Source organism: Carya illinoinensis, chromosome 11 (genome assembly GCF_018687715.1).
Source record: "Carya illinoinensis cultivar Pawnee chromosome 11, C.illinoinensisPawnee_v1, whole genome shotgun sequence".
Lineage (NCBI taxonomy): Eukaryota > Viridiplantae > Streptophyta > Magnoliopsida > Fagales > Juglandaceae > Carya > Carya illinoinensis.
In genome coordinates, this window is record NC_056762.1 from 28,140,077 (window position 1) to 28,160,195 (window position 20,119).

The 20,119-nt window shown below is 34.7% G+C and overlaps 1 protein-coding gene across 3 annotated transcripts in view; it reads right to left on the reverse strand.

Annotated features, from left to right (window-relative positions):
- LOC122280995 overlaps positions 1-10,425 on the reverse strand; it is a 49,724-nt gene extending 39,299 nt beyond the window's left edge. Inside the window, exons 1-3 of one of the 3 annotated variants that reach the window (XM_043092172.1) lie at positions 10,268-10,425; positions 7,492-8,514; positions 5,013-5,128 (exon numbers count right to left, since the gene is read on the reverse strand). In XM_043092172.1, the coding sequence (XP_042948106.1) occupies positions 5,013-5,128; positions 7,492-8,339 (964 nt within the window). In that variant the 5' untranslated portion in view covers positions 8,340-8,514; positions 10,268-10,425. Of the gene's footprint in view, positions 1-5,012; positions 5,129-7,491; positions 8,515-9,845; positions 10,130-10,153 lie in introns of those variants that run through there. The other 2 variants (XM_043092173.1, XM_043092174.1) reach the window with 2 other exon arrangements.
- Between the last annotated feature and the right edge of the window lie 9,694 nt (positions 10,426-20,119).

Consider the following 20,119-nt stretch of genomic DNA (forward strand, 5'->3'; position numbering starts at 1 on the left):
GGCTGGATAGATTTCTAGTCTCTTCTTCTTGGGAGATGCATTTCCCAAATCTATGCCAGAAAAGGTTGCTGCGGGTATGTTTTGATCATTTCCCAATTTTGCTTGATTGTGGTAGCATTCATGGGGGTAGGCGTTCATTCAAATTTGAGAAAATGTGGATGGAAGTTGAAGGATTCGTGGAGAAGGTAAGGGCTTGGTGGGATGGTTATTCTTTTGATGGTACTTGATGAGTGTGCGAAAGTGCACTCTATATACCCTATTATTGGACTAAAATGCTAAAATGTGAATAGAAATCATAGGAATTAATGTGTATTCTTAAATTGAATTTCTATTTACGTTGGGATACTCCTAAGCAGTTTTTTTATGTCTAATTTCAGAGTTTATAAAAGAGCAAGTCAAGCCCAGTCAAATTCAAAGGAGGACATTCATGGGGTTTGAGAGCAATTTGGAAGAAAAGAAAAAGAAAAAAAATCACAAAATGAAACCACAAGAAGTCCAAGTCCGAAATTCGCTAGGAGACAGTCTGGACATACTTTAGTCTTTTGATTGTATCTTTTTACTCATATATCGGATTGATGCGATTCTTGATGCATTGGAAAGCTATCTTAAAAGGCTATAACTTTGTCTCTAATAAGGATTTCCAAATTCAAACTCTTGAAGGCTGTACGTGGCTGCCAAGATAAGTCCTAAAATTTAGGCGATTTTTTTATGCGGAAATCAAGAGGACATTAGGGTTTCTTTCTTACCCTATATAAGCATATCATTAGCACGAAATGGAGAAGAGGAAGAGGCACAAGAGGCAGATCTGAAGAGAAGAAAATCACTTCCATGGCCACCGTTCGCTTCAGTTTTCTCTGAAGATTTTTGTTGTCCATTATATTTATGGGTAACTAAATTCTCAAGTAGGGTTAGGGATGAACTTGCACATTAGATGGTATTTCTAATTTATTGTTAATTCATGTATTTGATTTTCAATTGCTAAAACTCTTTTGTTTTATCATTCTCAATTCATCGTTGATATTTTTTTCTCCGAATAATCATAGAATTTATTGTGTTTATGGATTCAGTCATGCTTTTTCTATTGAATGAATTAGTTCTTTGATTATGTTTGGATCAATTATTTATCTATATTGATTTAGTTTTTTGCTGCAATATCGCTTCCTGAGTATATTGTCGTCATTGGATTTTATCCATAGGGGTAGTAATTCACGTTTTTTAAAAGTGGTGAATATTTTTTCAAAAGGTTACATTTGATTTAAGTCTGGTTTATAAATCTATACCTTCCGATTGGGAATTACGGGAATTGAGTTCCTAATTGAGTTATCCAATGAATTAAGAATAATTAAAATACCAGATTTGTGTAAGGGATTCCCGACGCTCTACTGTTTGTCAAATTTGAGTACTTTTTCTGTTGATCAATTTGCTTCACTTTAATTTACATTTAAAATTAATCTTTGTTCTCTATTACTTATTTAATATTTTTTTTTAGTTTCTTTGTTCCTCTTGCTATTCTTTTAATTTGTCTCCCTGTGGAATCGACACCCCAAAGCTGTGCTACAACTACCGCGTTATTCTTTGGGTGTAATCAGTACTCCTAACTTCATTGTGGCACGTAAGCTTAAAGCTCTTAAGTTTGATGTAAAGAAGTGGAATGTAGAAGTTTTTAGACATACAGAAGTGCAGAAAAATATTCTATGGAAAGAGTTGCATGCTTTGGAGGAAGGGGATGTTCATGAGGTTTCTTTGTCAACGAAGAATACGGTTGTGACTGAAATTGAGAGAGTTTTGTTGATGGAAGACATATCTTGGAGGCAAAAATCTAGGGCGTTTTGGTTGAAGGAGGGGAATAAGTGCACCAAGTTTTTTCACAAGGTGGCCAATTCACATAAGCGCAACAACGCTATTGAAGTCCTCCATTCCGGCTCACATGTGTTGCATTCTACCGAAGAAATTCAAGACCACACAGTGCAGTATTATGAGGAACTCCTTGCTGAAAAAGTAGATTGGCGCCCCAAACTTGATGGTTTATGTTTTGACCAGCTGGGTTCAGAGGTAGCAGGATGGTTGGAGAGGCCATTTGAGGAAGAGGAGGTGCATCTTGTGGTGAAAGGTATGTGTAAAAACAAAGCCCCGGGCCCGGATGGCTTTTCCATGACTTTCTTTCAAGAATGTTGAGATATAGTGAAGGAGGAAGTGATGCAGATTTTTCATGATTTTCATACTAGTCATAAGTTTGAAAAGTCACTAAACGCTACCTTCATTGCTCTCGTCCCAAAGATAGTGGGTGCCAATGACTTGAAAGACTTCTGGCTTATCAGTTTGGTAGGTGGGATTTATAAAATCATCTCTAAGGTGTTAGCTAATTGCATGAGCGTGGGGATGGATAGTCTCATATCCAACCCTCAAAATGCTTTTGTTCAGGGCCGGCAAATTTTAGACTCAGTTTTGATAGCAAATGAGTGTTTGGACAGTCAGTTAAGAGAAGGCATCCCGGGGGTCCTTTGTAAGCTAGACATGGAAAAAGCTTATGGCCATGTGAACTGGGACTTTCTTTTCTATATGCTTAGAAGATGTGGTTCAGGGATAAGTGGTGTGAATGGATTAAGCATTGTGTATTGACCACTCAGTTTTCAGTTTTAGTGAATAGAAGATCATGTGGTTTTTTTCAGTCTTCTAGGGGTTTGAGACAAGGAGACTCGCTATCCCCTTTCCTCTTTGTTATTGTGATGGAGGCTTTGAGTCGCATGGTGGAGGCTGCCGTAAGGGGGGGCTTTCTCGCTGTTTTCTCAATGGGTAGCAACAGTAACATTAGCTCCATTTCTCATTTACTTTTTGTGGATGATACCCTCGTTCTTTCTGATGCAACAAGTGGCCAGATTCAAGCCCTAAGGGCTTTGTTGTTGTGTTTTGAAACTGTATCAAGGCTCAAGGTGAACTAGGAGAAGTCGGAGTTGGTCCCAGTGGGGGATGTGAGCAATATAGTCTCTTTAACGGAGCTATTAGGTTGAAAAATTGCTTCCCTTCCTATAAAATACTTAGGACTTCCCTTGGGGGCATCATATAAAGCAAAGAGCATTTGGGATGGAGTGGTAGAGAAGATTGAGAAAAGATTATCAGGTTGGAAGTGGTTATACCTATCAAAAGGAGGCAGATTAACTCTCATTAAAAGCACCATGTCCAATCTCCCCACCTACTATCTTTCTCTTTTCCCATTACCGGTGAAGGTGGCAAACCAGATAGAGAAGTTGTTCAGAGCTTTCCTGTGGGGGGGCATGGGGGAGGAATTCAAATTTTACCTTGTGAGTTGGCAAAGGGTGAGCTGGCCGATCGCGAATGGGGGGTTAGGGGTGTGAAATTTTTGTGTGTGTTCAACAAGGCATTATTAGGGAAGTGGTTGAGAAGATACCGAATGGAAGGGAACTCGTTGTGGAGGGAGGTCATAGATCACAAGTATGGTTGTGCGTGGGGGGAATGGTGTTCTTTAGAGGTTAGGGGGTCATATGGAGTAAGCCTGTGGAAATTCATAATAAAGGGATGGAATGCTTTTGAAAAACATCTAATGTTGGAGGTGGGTGATGGAGCACGAACCCGCTTTTGGTTGGATGTATGGAGTGGGGAGAGTCCTCTTTGTACTACATTTCCAGCAGTCTTTAACTTGGCTGGAAACCAGCAAGCCTCAATTTCAGAAATACTATGTCGTGCCAATGGGATGGTAACTTAGAACTTGAAGAACTGGTAGATTTTTACAGCTATTTGTATTCAGTAAATCTATGCATCAACGGGGGTGACCATATGTTGTGGACTCACATGGGGAGCAAAAAGTTCACAGTTAAATCTTTTTATAAGGCCTTGACAATCCAACAGCCTACTTTCTTTCCATGGAAGAGTATATGGAAGGTGTTAGTACCTTCTAAAGTTGCTTTCTTCATCTGGACAGCCACACAGAGGAAGATTTTAACGATTGATAACTTTAGAAAGTGAGGTATGGTTGTCATGGAGTGGTGCTATATGTGTAAAAAAAGTGGGGAATCAATAGATCACTTGCTTTTACATTGTGAGGTGGCTGGGGAGTTGTGGGCTGGAATCCTTAGTAGAGCCGAGCTGAAATGGGTTATGCCTAAGAGTGTGGTGGAGGTACTTGCGTGCTGGAATGGATCTCACAATAGCGCTCAACTGGCAGCAGTGTGGCGGATGATACCTTTGTGCTTAATGTGGTGTCTATGGTCAGAAATGAATGAAAGGTGCTTTAATGACAAGGAGCGTGGAGTGGGGGAAATCTGGAACTTTTTTGTATTCTCTCTGTTTCAATGGTTTTCTGCTATTGTTCTAAAGGGCAGGAATGTTCATGAGTTTCTATTTTCTTTATAGCCTACTAGAATGTAACTACAGACATTGTATACTTCCTGTGTACTTGAGCATTGCCTAGTTTCATCATATTTAACAAAGACTATTACTTATCAAAAAAAAAAAATATTCAAGCAAATAATAGTTCTAAAGTTGCATACTTTTTTCCACAAATGTTACAATTTGGACAAGAATAAGTCTTGAAGAATTACCACTAGTAATATATTTATCAATGGTTAGCATTAAAGGTTTCAAAAACCAATATGCAGAAAAGCTTAATATTAGCTCTTTGTTTCAAGTACAGAACACCAACATTGAAAAATCAACTAACAGTGATGCATCTCACTCATTAAGATTCAAACCTGGAAGACACCACAACAACCTAACACAACTGCAACAACTCCATGCTGCCTTATAGCAGTCACCCTTCCATATTGTGGCAAAGTTAGTATTAACCCCACCAACTTATTAATTATCAGATAAAATTATGGATGATTATGCAGCCAAAACAAATTGGTTTCAGAAAACTTTGATGGCTCATTATAATAATTTTTCATGTAACAATTCAGATCTATAAGGAAGTCAGGACTCGTGTAAAAAATCTATATTTAGCAGTTGACAAATCATTGCATTCTACTACCAGATACAGATTTGTGAGCAGTACAAACCATGCACAGTAACTTTGACATCTTCTTGTATGCTGTAACAATCCAGAGATATTCTTCCACCACCACCTCCTCCCCATCCCCTCCCACCTGCTGCACTTATTCTGCCATATCCCTTCCTATTCAATCAGACATGACACAAACAGTCAAGAACAAATTTTGTAAGTATTGAGAGAACTAATTACTTCTGTACTTTATCTATGACTAAAACATAGGTCCATTGTAATGAAATGAGCATAATATAAACAGTACACCATTCACCTATGGCAACTTTATTAAAGATTATATATAAAATAGTCTTGAAAATATGAAAAAAGAAACATATTCCAAAGATCTGGGGTAAAAATGTATCTTAGTCGGTTCGCACCAAGAATGTTTTGTAGTTTTAGAAGCTTCTACAAGCTTGAGATACTTTGTAAGCCTCCTGATGTACTTGTTCCGCTAGTTTTCAAGAGAATTTCACTACCTATCAAAAACTATCATTTGGTGGAAGCAAGAACAAAATTAATGTGACCCAAATCACTTAGTTGGTAAGGATTAGTCAATGATGACTCGCACACACAGCATAAGCACTGCCCTAAGCAAATAATTCACAGTTCTGTAGGGTCTGCTATTCATGCATATTCCAGTTTATTACACTGCTCACATCTTTGTGAGACAACTTAGATGAACCAGGCCAGAAACTCAAAGAGTGTCATCGAGCTGAAAGGAAAAGATACCCCTTTTTTATAATTAATAAGAGAAATTTTATTCCAAGTAAATAGGCATAGCCCAAGTACACAGGATGTATACAAATGAGAACACCTACTTACAATCAAAAAAAGAAGTCAACTAAAGCAAAACATTACAATCCTTCCCATTCCTTACAAGATTCTTCACCCAAAAGCTTAAAGTACTAAGGAAATACTCCCTAAGTTCCCTTATAGAATGTTCACAATTGTCAAAGCACCTCCCATTCCTCTCTAACCATAAACACCAAAGTAAACACCGGGGAATCATCTTCAACACTGCAGTGCTGTTACTTCTCCCCTTGATACCTTGCAAACATGCAAAGAAATCCACACATGCATAGGCATCACCCATAAAATGCCAACCCTTGCAAAAATCTCATTCCACAATGATGTCGCTACCTCACAATGAATGTACCATAATTGGAACATTTTGTGCCACCAAACTAGAGGTTTGTTAAAAGTTTCATGTGTAATATATATGGGATTATCCCTACATTCATATATATATTTTCTGTTGCCTACATTTGGAATTTTTGTGTGCACGCATAGAGATCTCAAAGCAACTTTTTAACAAAAGTGAAGATCTGGGAAACTTCAATAACTAGCGAGTTTCAAGTTCTTAGGAGGCTTGAGCTTTTGTGTTTAGACATAGGCACATTACCTCTGGAAGTTGGTACTCACTAGTTGTTTTGTAGTTGTAACAAGTAACATTGTCATTCTTAAAAACAAAGTAAGTGCTGGCACTCCCAAACCTCAACCAAGGAAAACCTATCGGTTCATTAAATTTGCATGTAAGCATGTATGAGATCACTTAATGTACTCTTTTTACCATTATCTAATAAAAAATTTTGATTGGCACCTGATGTCCAAGAACAGCATCCCGACTAATCCCAGGGATGCACAAGCCCTTGGCAAGGAGTTTTCTGCAAGTGCACCTCAAGTAATTCAAGGGAAAAATACCCCAGTCTAATGGCCCCTAGAGACTGTTTGCACCTAAGAGAATTTGAACCTTAGACCTAGGGGAGCATACCCTCAAGCCCAAGGCATTTACCACTTGAGCCAACCCCTAGGGGTTACCATTATCAAAGGAATTGAATTCACTAGGATGGATGTTCCCTTGACAGATTAGGGCCTCTCTTTGTTGGGGACTAGCCAAGTTTTGTGACACCAAAACAGAAAAACTAAAGACAATTCAAAAATTAGAGGGGCAATTCTAAAATAAAGACGACAAAGGACGGTCAAATGAGTAAAAATGAATTCTTGCTAACATAGACAATTGTATCTACCCCAGTTATGCATATGCAGCTTGAAAGTGTAGAGACTCATGTTCCCATGGTAAAAATAAGAAAAGAACAGCATAATAAGAAAAAAAAAAATCAAATATGGCCAATGCGATTTCTAATCTAGGTAAAACTTTAAACCACATATTTTAATCCAAATTGGTAAAAATACTTGATTGTATCATGTGTCAAGTATAAGCTGAACTTTCATAAACCGACTACTTTTGCTAAATATAGCTCTTTGTCCAGACTAGTACTTATTAATAATACACAACTTCATTAGAGTACCCTTTATAACTAGTAGCTATTAGTAACAACAGAAGCTAAGGTTCTATCCATATATTTGATCTCTACCTTTGACAAATGAATCTTATATGTAGAGTGTGTGCATGTGTGGTAAGTGTGTGAGAACCAATGATGCAATTTTGTAAATTATGTGATGATTTTCAAGAGCACCAATTTTGTACTCACAGCTTTACAGCATGTACAAAGATACTTCCACCAGATCCACCTCCCCCTTTTTGTCCTCCATCCCCACCTTCTGCAGTTATAGATCCATTTAAATATAGAATATCCTTGACAAGAAGCTTAACACGTCCTCCACCATTCCCGCCAAATGGCTTTTCAGCAGATGTGCCACCACCCTTACTCCCATAACTCCAAGGTTCAGACAAAGATGACCAAGAATAAACATCACCACCCCAGAATTTAGTCACATTATTTTTCAGGCAGGAAGCACCTCGGCCACCATGCCCTCCACCAGCACCATCATAGCCAACTGGTGTACCACTAGTTTGAGAAGGTGGTGGTCCACCCAAGCACGTAGAGTTAATCGAAGAATTGCTTTCAAGGGTCAGATTTGCAGCAGAAAATATTATAGAACCAGCACTAATTGTTGCATGTTGACCAACATTAACATTTCCGGACATGTTAAAAACAATAATGCATCCTTGAATAGGACACTCAATCAAAACGTGCGGGAGAATCTCTAGGTTTCCGGTACCATAGATGTAAAGATCGGAATTCAACTTAAAATTTGAGTTTAGCAAGCAGGTGGTATTAAATGAGCCAACACCTTCCAGATCCTCACAAGATACTGAATTATTAGGCTGGGATGAAAAGCTTGATCTTTTGACATGTTTATAGATGCTGGTTTCAGAACCATTACGTAAAGCTGAACCAAAATCACTTGACCAGTCTTCTGTCCCAAATCCTCTGCCTCTATGGTGCCCTGAGCCAAGACTAAGCCCAGATACAAAAGGATGCCCCAGCAGAATGGCCCAACAAAGGTAACCATGCATTAGCATAAGATGCATCATCCCTCAAGACAAGTAATACTAAGATTTTCTGTCAGACTCTCATAAAACTTCACATAAATTATGGGTTCCAACTCAATATCAACAGGTAGTACGTCGAACACTTTTCAGAAAAATATCAAGTTGCTTCAAACCATCTTCAGCATTCATGCAATCCTATAGCCAGATCTTCCGAATCCTGAATAATACCATCAACAAGAAATAACTCGGCAAATGAGAATATGAACAAGCAGGAACTTAAACATAAAAAATCTCACAATGTGGGATTCTGGAGAATGTAACCTGCAACCAGAACAAAAATGAGCTTGTGAATCAAGTTTTAAGGTCCAAAGTTGGCAATCAATGGGAAAATGAACCTTTTTTTTTTATAAGTAATGGGGAAATGAACTTTTGAGAAGATTATAAAAATAAAGAAGTTTTCTGAACAGCATCAGTGACATATGTGCAGCTAACATGTTGAACAAAATGATACACAAATCAAGGAACAACAAAACAACAATGGTGCTTTATGTGAAAAGAAAAAAAATATATATATATATATATATATATATATATATGAGAGAGAGCTCCTAAGAACATGGCAGCACTGCAGTAAAGAGGCAACTTCCTTTTTTGGATATTTTTTATAATTAATAATTCTTTATTAATAAGAGCTAAGGCACAACTCAAGTACATGGGAAGAATAAAAAAGAAATGCTAGATAGAGGCTAAAGATACAAGAAAATCAACTAGAATTGGGCCATTAAAATCTATGAAGGAGTACAAGATAGAAGAGTATTGATAAAAATAAATAAAAATTTTGAGCCCCTCCACTGTTCTTTGACGATTCTCAAAGATTCTATCATTCCTTTCATTTCAAATGCACCAAACGAGGCAAGTAGGAACCATCTTCAACACATCCAAGATTTGAAGGTTGCCCCCTAATCCTCTCCATGCATAAAATTGCTCCACAACTCTTCTGGCATGACCCAAGCCAAACCAAATCCAGAACATTTTTGGAATATTAGGAACACCATCCATTCCTTAGACAAAACAAAGGAGGGCTCTTTGTAGAAGTATATGTTGGTATATTAGCCTTTACAGGCATGTTTCAACAAATCTAGTATACAAAGGACCTGAGAAGTACTAGTACTAGATGCAATGATTGCAAAGCTGCATTGAAAAATTTTTGGATCAACTAAAAGGCACATAGAGTTTACATTACACCTGTGTTAACCCACAGTACGCTAATCAATCTTACATCAAATATCCACAGCGGCCTAATTTTTACTCCATATTATAAAACGTTTTGCCGAATGATTTTAATGAAGGAAGACTTCACGATGAAATTTCCAAGCACAACTAAACGAAGTAAATTGAAAGCATTTCCTTTACTCTTCAGTCATCTCTTACAAGAATCAACCACAATTCAATATGCAAAACGTATTTCAAATGATCATTTATTGATACAAGTTTCCGTTTCATGGTCCACACATTACTCATTTGAAGAGACAGAGAGAGAACATTCACCAGAGGAGAAGGAAGATTATGTGTAACCATATCAAAAAATTAGTCAATCAGTCATGCAAATGCCACTGCCGATCATTTCAAAAGCACACATTTGCATGCCCGCCCTCGTATGCCCTCAGTTAAAAAAGACTCGTCACAAAAAGCTGACATCGAAGTTCAACAACAAAATTAGAGCTGGAGAGAGAACCACATTTCAGCCACGGAATTAGGAAGAAAAAACACCAAAATCTCGTGCAATTTACAAATGACATAGCTTCCAGCGCAAAAGCTCAAATGAAATACTCGGACAGGGAGTTAGAGAACTTTACCGTTTGGCTGGCGAGAAAGCGAGAGAGAAGGGAGAAAAAAATATATATATTAAGTGGAAATTTCCAGCAGAATGTATGGGAAACTTCGATCTGCGTGAAACTTTAAGACTCTACCTGGGCCAGAAATGGTCTGCGCTTTGTCTCATAGCTTTTCGTTGTCTTGTACATATAAAAACACCATTGATTGAGAGGAGAAAAGCCACTGAAGTGTATGCGGGAGAGAGAGAGAGTGTCTGTACAAGTCCAAGCTACGTTTTCGCATGATAGCTGGACACCGATATAGATTGACGCGCGTGTTATTTAGGAAACAAAGACTCTTCCTTCATATCATTAACCCTCCCTTTTTGCCATATATTTCGGGATTACCATTCCTCTTCGATTTGAGTGAAATCTTCATTCTGTTTTCCTTTTGTTATTTTGTATTTTATGATTTTATTTCTTGGGCTTGAAATTTTTGTTAATTAGATATTTTTATCATATTTTTACAAACAAATCTAACGGACCACACCGGAAATGGTAAAATCTGAGGTTTAAAACATTGAAAGTAAAAATTAATGGAAGAAAAATAATAAACGTGTAAAATTCGTTACTCTTTTAGTACTTTTAACTCCTATAAATTAGTACTGCCTTCAAGTGCAAAACTAATTTTTAAAATAAAATACATTTTACACTTTTTAATTATTATTTATAATCTTATATTACAAAGGTCCTATCTAAATTAGCATATTTAAGGATAAAGTTTCTTTCTAGGTTAATAATAGACACAAGTCTCATGTAGACAAATCCCGTGCAAACTTCTTGTAAAAATGTGGGTCCTACTAAAAAAAAGTATACTTTTTATTTTGGAATTATTTTTTTACAAAGGTCCTATACAAGAATTGTTTATTGGAGCTTGTACAAATCATTTGTCTTCCTCCAAATTGAATTGGAGCAAGTTTCCTACAACCCATATAAAAAATCGATACATGCAAATTCTTCTATTTGCAAGATGATGTATAAAACACAATATCTATATCACTTAAATGATAAGATTTAATTTATAATATTCAAATTTTATAAGCTTTCTTCAAAATCAAATTATGTCATGTAAAGTAAAATCATTTAAGGCATATTCTTGAATCTCCTCTCTTTTCTCTCTTGAGAGAATAGAGGTAGTGTAACTTAATCACTAGATTATAGTGGAGGGGGAGGGGTTCTTTTTTTCATACAAATTCCTCTATTTGGTGTTTAATTATGGAGGATTACGAGAAATGTAGGGATACTTAAAATAGAGTAAAAAATAAGATGTAGCCATTGAACTGGAGGGTGAAGCAACTACAGAAGTTCAAAGAAAGGGTGAAAGGTGTTTCATAGGAAAGATCTAGACAAAACGACTGATAGGCAAGAATATTGTGGAGTTGACGATTGCTCTGAATGGTGCTAAGTATTGGATTCCCCTGCAATATGAGAAATTATCGAAATTTTGTTTCAAATGTGGAAAAATACTACATGAAGGGGAGGTTTGTCAACAATTTTCTCAACTCAATGATGAATCAAAACAATTCGGGCCTTGGTTACTTGTAGATTTGGGTGGTAGAAGAAGGCAACATAATCTGGTGGGGAATTTCAGTACAATGGAAAAGAGTAACAAAAAGGAAGTAGGATAGAATATGGCAATGAGTGGTGGTGCTAAGGAAACTAGAAAATCTCTGACAAGGAACACAAATTTGGAGTCCAATGATGGTGAAGGAAGATGCGGGAGTTCAAGAGGAAATCATGGGAGTGATCGAGGGAGGGAAGAGCTTATTAAAGGAAATGCGATGATAGAGATGTGGGAAAGAAAGGATTAGAAAAGGCAATATTTTGACTGTAACAAATATTTTGCCGAAAGAGGTAGATATGAACACTAAGGGGCAACAAGATAAAGATGGTGATCTAAGAAAGGAAAATGCACTTTATCTGGACTTTCTTCATATAAAGATGGTGATCTGGCAACTTTAAGGCTTCTAAACAGGCTAGTAATAAGGATTTCTTGGATGGACTTGAAGTAAGGATAAACACAAACACATATATGAATGAAAGGCTCTCTTAGGAATTTAGTGCAGATGAAATCTCTTTGACATTGAGACAAATGAACTCTACTAAGGCTCTAAGGCCTAATGGCATGGTTCTAATCTTTTTTCAAAAATATTGGGTTGTAGTTGGAAAGGATGTAACAGATGATGTGCTATGTACCCTTAACAGTGGGCAGTTTTCAAATGAGATAAACCACACCTTCATTACATTGATTCCAAAGAAGAAAAAGCCTCAAATTGTTTCTGACTATAGGCTAATAAGTTTACACAATGTTATTTATAAGTTAATTTCAAAAATCCTTGCAAATAGACTTAAGGGCATTCTATCGAGTGTGATCTCAAACTCACAAAGTGCTTATGTTCCAAGGAGGCTTATTACTAATAATGTCTTTGTAGCTTATGAATTGATTAATTTTCTCAAATAAAAGGGAGCCAGAAAGAAAGGCTTCATGTCTTTGAAACTTGACATGAGTAAGGCTTATGATAGAATTGAATAGGGCTTCTTAGAAAAAGTGAAAAAGAAGATGGGTTTGGGTGAGCAATTGGTGAATTTGATCATATTGTGTACGAAGCCAGTGTCCTTTTCTATCTTGGTGAATGAAGAGCCTAAAGGCCCTATATATCCCATTCGAGGTCTAAGACAAGGGGATCTCATATCCTCTTATCTATTTCTATTGTGCACTGAAGGCTTGATTTCATTAATGCAGTAGACTGAAGTGTATAAACAGATTGATGGAATAAAGATCTGCAAGGAAGCACCAAAAATAAATCATATTTTATTTTCAAATGACAGTGTTCTCTTTTGCAGGGTAAATATGTAGACAAATTTGGATATTCAACATCTACTTGAGGTTTATGAGAAAATCTCGGGTTAGAAAATGAACAGAGAGAAGACCTATATGGTATTTAGTAAGAATGTTCCTAACAACCAACAAGACGTGATCATGGCATTTTGGGGGGTAAAAAATTATCAACAGTATGAGAAATATTTAAGACTTTCTCCAACGTTTGGCAAAGGAAAGAAGAAAGTTTTTTTCTAAACTGAAGCACAAAGTATGGACTAAGCTTAAAGGCTAGAAGGAAAATTTGCTATCTCAAGGGAGTAAGGAAGTTCTTATCAAGGCTATGTCATCGTCCATTCCAACATACACAATGAGTTGCTCCAAACTCCCTAGAACCCTATGTACTGAGCTGGAAAATATGATGGCAAAATTCTGGAGGGGTCAAAATAAAGAAGCATGAGAACAAAATTTGATGAGTGAGTTAGAAGAAGATGTGTGAGTCAAAAAACAAATGGAGGAATTGGATGTAGGGACTTGCAGACTTTCAATCAAACTCTACTAGCCAAGCGGGGATAGAGGATTTAAAAGAAGACACTACTTTGCTGCATAAAGTATTTAAGGTTAAGTATTTCCCAAAGACCAATTTCAGTTGGTCAACATTAGTTGCGGCCCATTTTTATGTATGGATAGATATTTGGGAAGCTAAAAAGAATTTGATGCAAGAATGTAGATGGAGAATGGGGATGGAAAATTTATTAATATGTGGACATATTTTTGGCTGCCAGACCGTAAACTTATACCAAATACTTTCCACTGCACCCACTGATCAAGATAATGCAATACTGGCAAGCCTTATTGATGATGCCACAAAGTGGTGGGATGTGAAAAAAGTCAGAAGAATCTTAGCTCCCTGAGAAGCAGCAAAAGTTTTGAAAATTATTATTAGTTCAAAAAATAGACCAGATTGTCTCATATGAGAACATGAAAAGAATGGGACTTATAGTGTCAAAAGTGCATATAGATTCTTTCATGCACTTGGACAATCCAGGCAGGTAGGTGAATGCTTAGATGCTGAAGAATAGAGAAAAGTGTGGAAGAGGATATGGAAAATGAATATATCAAATAAAGTGAAAGTGTTTGCATGCACAACCTGTAAAGATGGGATCTCAACTCTAAAGAATTTAAAACATCAAAAAGTAATTAAAGAGGTGGAAGAAGATGTGAGTCATGCACTCTTCTACTGCCCTTCCATAAGTGATTGTTGGCAAAAACAATTTAGCTACTTGATAGTAGCTAAACAGAAAGAAGACTTTGTGCATCTTACAAAGAAGGTTATGCTCAGAGGGAGTAATGGGGATGTGGAAAAGTTTTTTCTTATGGCCTGAGGTATGTGGTATAGAAGGAACCAAAAAATGTACAAAGAAAAAATATTAAAACTTGAGCAAGTTGTAGAGTATGCCCGGTCTTTATCTCAGGAACATAAGGAAGCTCAAGAACATCGAAAGCAGAAAAAGTTGTCTAGTTGCAATTGGCTGCCTCCTCCTTTAGGGGTGTTGAAATTGAATGTTGATGGGGCTATATTCCATGATCAATGCAGAGTAAGAGTGAGGATTCTCTTAAAAGATAATAAAGGTGGGGTCATCTTATTTACTAGTAAAAGAATAAAATGAGGTGAATAATCTAATGGAGATTGAACTGATTGCTATCTTGAAAGGTTTACAAGTTTGCATATCTTTGGGCATACATGAGCTCTTCATTAAAAATAATTCTCTACTTATGGTTAATGAGTTATTTGCTGATGGAGAATGCATGTCTTTGCTATACAACCCGTTATATGAGATAAAGAAACTGATAAAGTTTATTCCGAAATATACTATCCAACATACTAGATGTATGGCTAATAAAGCAGTTCATAGAATAACAAAACATGCCTGAAATTTTGATGACTTGATAATTTGGTGGGATTCATATCCTGATTGTATATCACAAATTATTTAATCTGATTCTATGATGTAAGTGTGGTTGTTTTGAATCAAATGATTCCTAGACACAAAAAAAAAAAAAAAAAAAAAAAAAAAAAAAAAAAAAAAATTATGCCATGTAAATATTTTGCTAGATGTGTTATCCACATCAGCATGTAAATAGAAAATTTATTTTTTTAATGAATGGACACATAATAATTTTTTAAACTAAAATTTAATTAAAAAAAATGTACTAATCGCATGCTTAATGAAAACTTGTATAGTTATAAACGAGTCGGAAGAAACTCATCTTAGGAAAACTTTGTCCCACTTGTAAATTGTAATGTATTAAATCTCAAAATTAAGTTAGAGGAAACTCTTTAAATTTGTCACATATCCTTTGAGACCCTCTTACATCTCTTTATAGAATGCCCGATCTCAAGAATCTTGTGGAGTCAGAGTAAGTGGCCTTTAAATCTCTCGTCCCTATCTATAAACTCTATGAATGATTGGTTCTCCTTCATATTAAATCCATAATAGAAGCCGGGTCTCAATTCACAAGAAGAACAACTGTTTATACTTTTTGCAATACTGATCACGGATTACATCTGGAGGCTTCGAAATGATATAGTCCATAATGATACAGTTTTATTTCTTCAACAAGCATCAAAACAGTTGAACCTCTCATACCAAGAAAATCTTCATGCTTGGGAAAAAAAGCAAAATGCAAAGGCAGATAAATTATGGCAAAAATCATTTCAAAACCAAATCAGTATCTCCTTTAACGCAGCTATCAGAAACACTTTTTCTGTAGTCTCAGTAGTAAGTAAGAACACAAAAGGGGAGATTATTGAAATATGGACTGAGAACAATCCAACCATAACTCTGTTGATTGTAGAAGCACTCGCAACAAATTTGACTCTCAAAATGGCTACACATCTTACTCAACCATCTATCAATCTAGAAGGGAACTCACAGTTAGTCATTTCTTCTATCAATAGAGAAGATGCAGTTTGGCAAATCGTTCCGATCACAGAAGATATAGCAAACTCTTTAAGATCTCAAAAGAACTAGATTTTCAAAAAAATTGATAAATTTCAAAATCGATTCACGCACTCAGTGGCACAATGGGCCGCTACAAACTCTAAGTTTGATAGCATTTTATTAACTAGCATTCTTAATAATATTTTGTATATTGATAGTAGAAAAAACCCTCCTTAGACGTTTTGTATTTTCTTTTCAATATATATATATGCAAGCTTGTTTAGGGAAAAAAAAAAGTGATTAACATATTTTTAACATTACTTTAAAAAAAGTTAAAAAAAAGTTTATCACATATTGGGTTGGAGGATTGGAAACTTCTTCTAATCCATTTAAAAAATGTTCATCGAATATAAAAATAGATTACCTAACACATGATGGTTGGATTCTAAGAAAAATGCTGATTTTTATGACCTTTAAATAAATGGACAATAATATAGTTCAAATTAATGGTCTGGACGTGATATACAAAAATAGTGAACAACTTTGCCCTTTGGAATAATGCGATAAGATCTCTTTTACCCTTTCAAAAGATTATGATGTTAAAAAAGATATTTAAGAGGAAGATAGGGACACGTTTATGGGTCTTTGGAGCCATTAAAGTTTTAAACTCACATCATGACCGTTTTCATTCCATTGGTGGGGCCACGGTCGCTCGGATTATATTATCATTCACGGGACACTTGTATCAATTTTGTTTCAAAAAATTTATAAAATAAGAATATATTATATAGCCAGTCATAAAATATGTGATAATATTTTTATAAAAGAGTGAGTAAATATGAGATTTATATAAAAAATAATAATTTTAAATAATAGTTATAAATTTTATTTTTTAAAAAAAGAAAAAATTATAAAATATTTACATATTTTATAACTATATCTAACATTATTTATTCGGTATCCTCCCTCTCGTAGTAGCATCCAATACATAAAAGTTATTTGTTTTTTCTAGGTTGGATTTATTTATTTCCAAATTGCCAATCACTTGGAGTCACGTGTAAATGGCAGAGAAAGGAAATACACTTAGCTCTTGTTTGGTTAAATAAATCATTTAATTTCATTTTATCTAATTATTATATTTAAAAAAAATTATACATCTAATCTCATCTATGAATCTCATCTATGTAACCAAACGGGACATGAAAGAGCATGGAGATACACTAGTACAACCAAATATTTACAACCTTAACTAATACTTATTATATTTTATAAAGAATTCAAAACTTAAAAATGATAAGCCTTACTTGAAAAGAATGGTTGGAATTTAGAGAACTCAATAGAATAGAATAACCCTCTGAATTCAACAGAATATTAATCTCTTTTTAAAAGCTAGAAAGTTGCGCTCATCACTACTTATACGTTTAGTTTATGTGAGAAAAATGTTAAATGAACATTTAGTACATGTTTGAAATTGAGATGAAAAATATAACTTATAGTTTTAGGGTTTATAGCTTATAACTTAAGTAATAAGTTATACTATTAAAATTATTTACTATTTGGTAACCATATATTTAAAACACTTTCAAACATATTATATTTGTTTGGAAATAAATTAAAAAAATATTTTCTGAGGTAGAAATGAAAATGATTTATTTTTTTTTAAATTATAATTATATCATCAAAAGTTTGAAATTCGTAATTATCTGAAAGTTATATGGATATTTTCGCCCATTGACAACTTTTTTAAAATTCAAATTACCTTTCGCATTATCCTAAAGTTGTAATGATACTTTTTCATAAACGTAATTTTTAATTTATTTGAAATTAAAAAGTATTTTAATATGTAACACTCAATAACTTAATTTTTTTTTTTATTAAAGATCTTTTAAAGCTAGTTAAACACTTTTTTAGATTCTTAATACAACTTCAAACATACCTTTAAAGTGGGAAGGATAAAAAAATTGTGAGACTTTCATTTCAATATACTTTTTAAAGATAATTTAGATGAATTTAATAAAATTATGATGTATGCGTTTTAATTTATGAAAGTTGCTCCTTGAAGTTAACATTTCTTGTAGATCGCTTTCATAGTAAATGAATCCACGATTCAATGTGTACATTTCACATTTGCATTTTTTTTTAATATTTTTTTGTAGATATGTAATAAACATAAATTATATTAAGATAAAATAAAAATAAAAATAATAATAATATAAATTAAGAAAAATTAAAAGTAAAAAATAAAACAATATAAAAAAATTTATCTATTTTGTGGTAGAAAAGACTGGCTTACTACTTATTTATCAAACTATTATAGTTAAGTTTTAACGAGATCCAACATAACCCATAATTATGAAAATGAAAATGATACACATACAATTCTTTTTATAATCATTTATATATTTATGTTTTAAATTATATGATGTGTAGTGTAAGGATGATTAATAGAATTTTTCTTAGTTCTTCATTGTTTTCGTTTTGGTTGTTTAGATCTGCTAGATCTGATTTTTTGGTTTGGGTGTCTGGAATAAGCCTCTCGACGGTTCATTGGTTTCATTTCTGTTTTCCGTTTAGTCTAGCCGAAGTGGAGTATGGATGGTTTTGGTGGTTATGGGCTGGCGACGGTGACGGGGATGAAGCTGGCGACGGTGAGAAACCCTTGTGCAGGAGGTGGCTCTGTTACGGTTGGATTGTTGTCAGAAATCATTGTGCAGGAATGGCGTGGTGTAGGCTACCTGTGCTTGATGTAGGCTACAATGAGAATCATAGGTGCTGACAGAGATCTATGTGCAGAAAGGGGTTGGGCGAAAGGCGAGTGGGCATACGGCATAGTGTCTTAATAGTTTGTTTTTTTCAGTGTCTGTTATAGTTGCTTTTATTTTAGATTTTAATAAATATCTTTTGAAATAGGCAAGTACCTCTCATCTTTTGAGGATGAGGGTTGTGAGTCCTCTCCTCTTATAGAGGGTGAAGGTTGGATAGTTCCTCTTCTCTTTTAGAGGATGAGGATGGTTTGTGTTGTTTTTTCTTGCAGACGAGTCGAGATGGACATTTCTGTTTACCAGAGTCTCGCATCTCAATATGGTGTCGTCATTGGAGAGCTTAAAAGTTTTAGACATAGTTCGGCGCAATGAAAATTGTGTACGGGGAGCGTACAACCGATGGGTAGTTGGCTTGTAATCGGGGCTTGTTATCCGCAATTATTGGTCACAGCTGTAACTTCCTTCATTCAGTAATGAATTGAAGTCTATTTCAAAAAAAAAAAAAATAGAATTTTTCTTAAAATGATAAAGTATGTTTAGGTTCCGTTTAGATTTGAAAAACATTTCATCTCATAATTATAATTTTTTCAAAATCTCACATAAAATATCATAAATAATTTAATTTTTTTAAATTTTAAAATAATAATAATATTAAAAAAATAATATTTTAATAATATTTTATTTCATTTTTATTTTTTATCTAAAATTATTTTTATTTTATTTTTAAATCCAAACCTTCCCTTAGTTTGTGAAGGGATGAGAATAGATATTATTATTCTTTTATTTAGCGAATATTCATTACAAATTGATAGAAAGTGTTCCATTCTTTTTTGCAGAAAACTACCAAGATTATTTTAAAGAGCTTAAAATAATTAAACCTATAAAAAAGAGCGTTGATGTCAGAAAGCGTATTCCTAGATGAAGGGACGGGTGCAGTTAAGCATTGCAGCCACGAGAGCCGACAGAAACGCAAGTCGTACACGTGCCTGGAAAAAATGTTGATGATTGGTTGACTGGAAAAGCATATCAGAAATGGACTATGATCAGGTGACAGGTACCTTCCGCAGGGGCACAGATCGAGTGCGTGAGATGATGATGCCCACCCCGATTCACATCCTCAGGACAATATCTGATATCACCAGTAAGCTTCATCTCATAAAATATGATTAATTAATAAATAACTTAATTGCAGATCAATTCGTAAAATTCATAATTTTATATAATCTGAATAAATTTTATAAATATTTAGTTATATATATTTATATATTATTGATTTAAATATTATCATGAATCCAGTTATAATTTTAATTTTTTTTATTATATAGTTATTATTGTATTATGGAAACTGCTTTTGAGACTTATGATTTAACCAAATAAATTGACAAGTACAAATGTACTTTTTTATAAAAAAAAAAAAATTTCC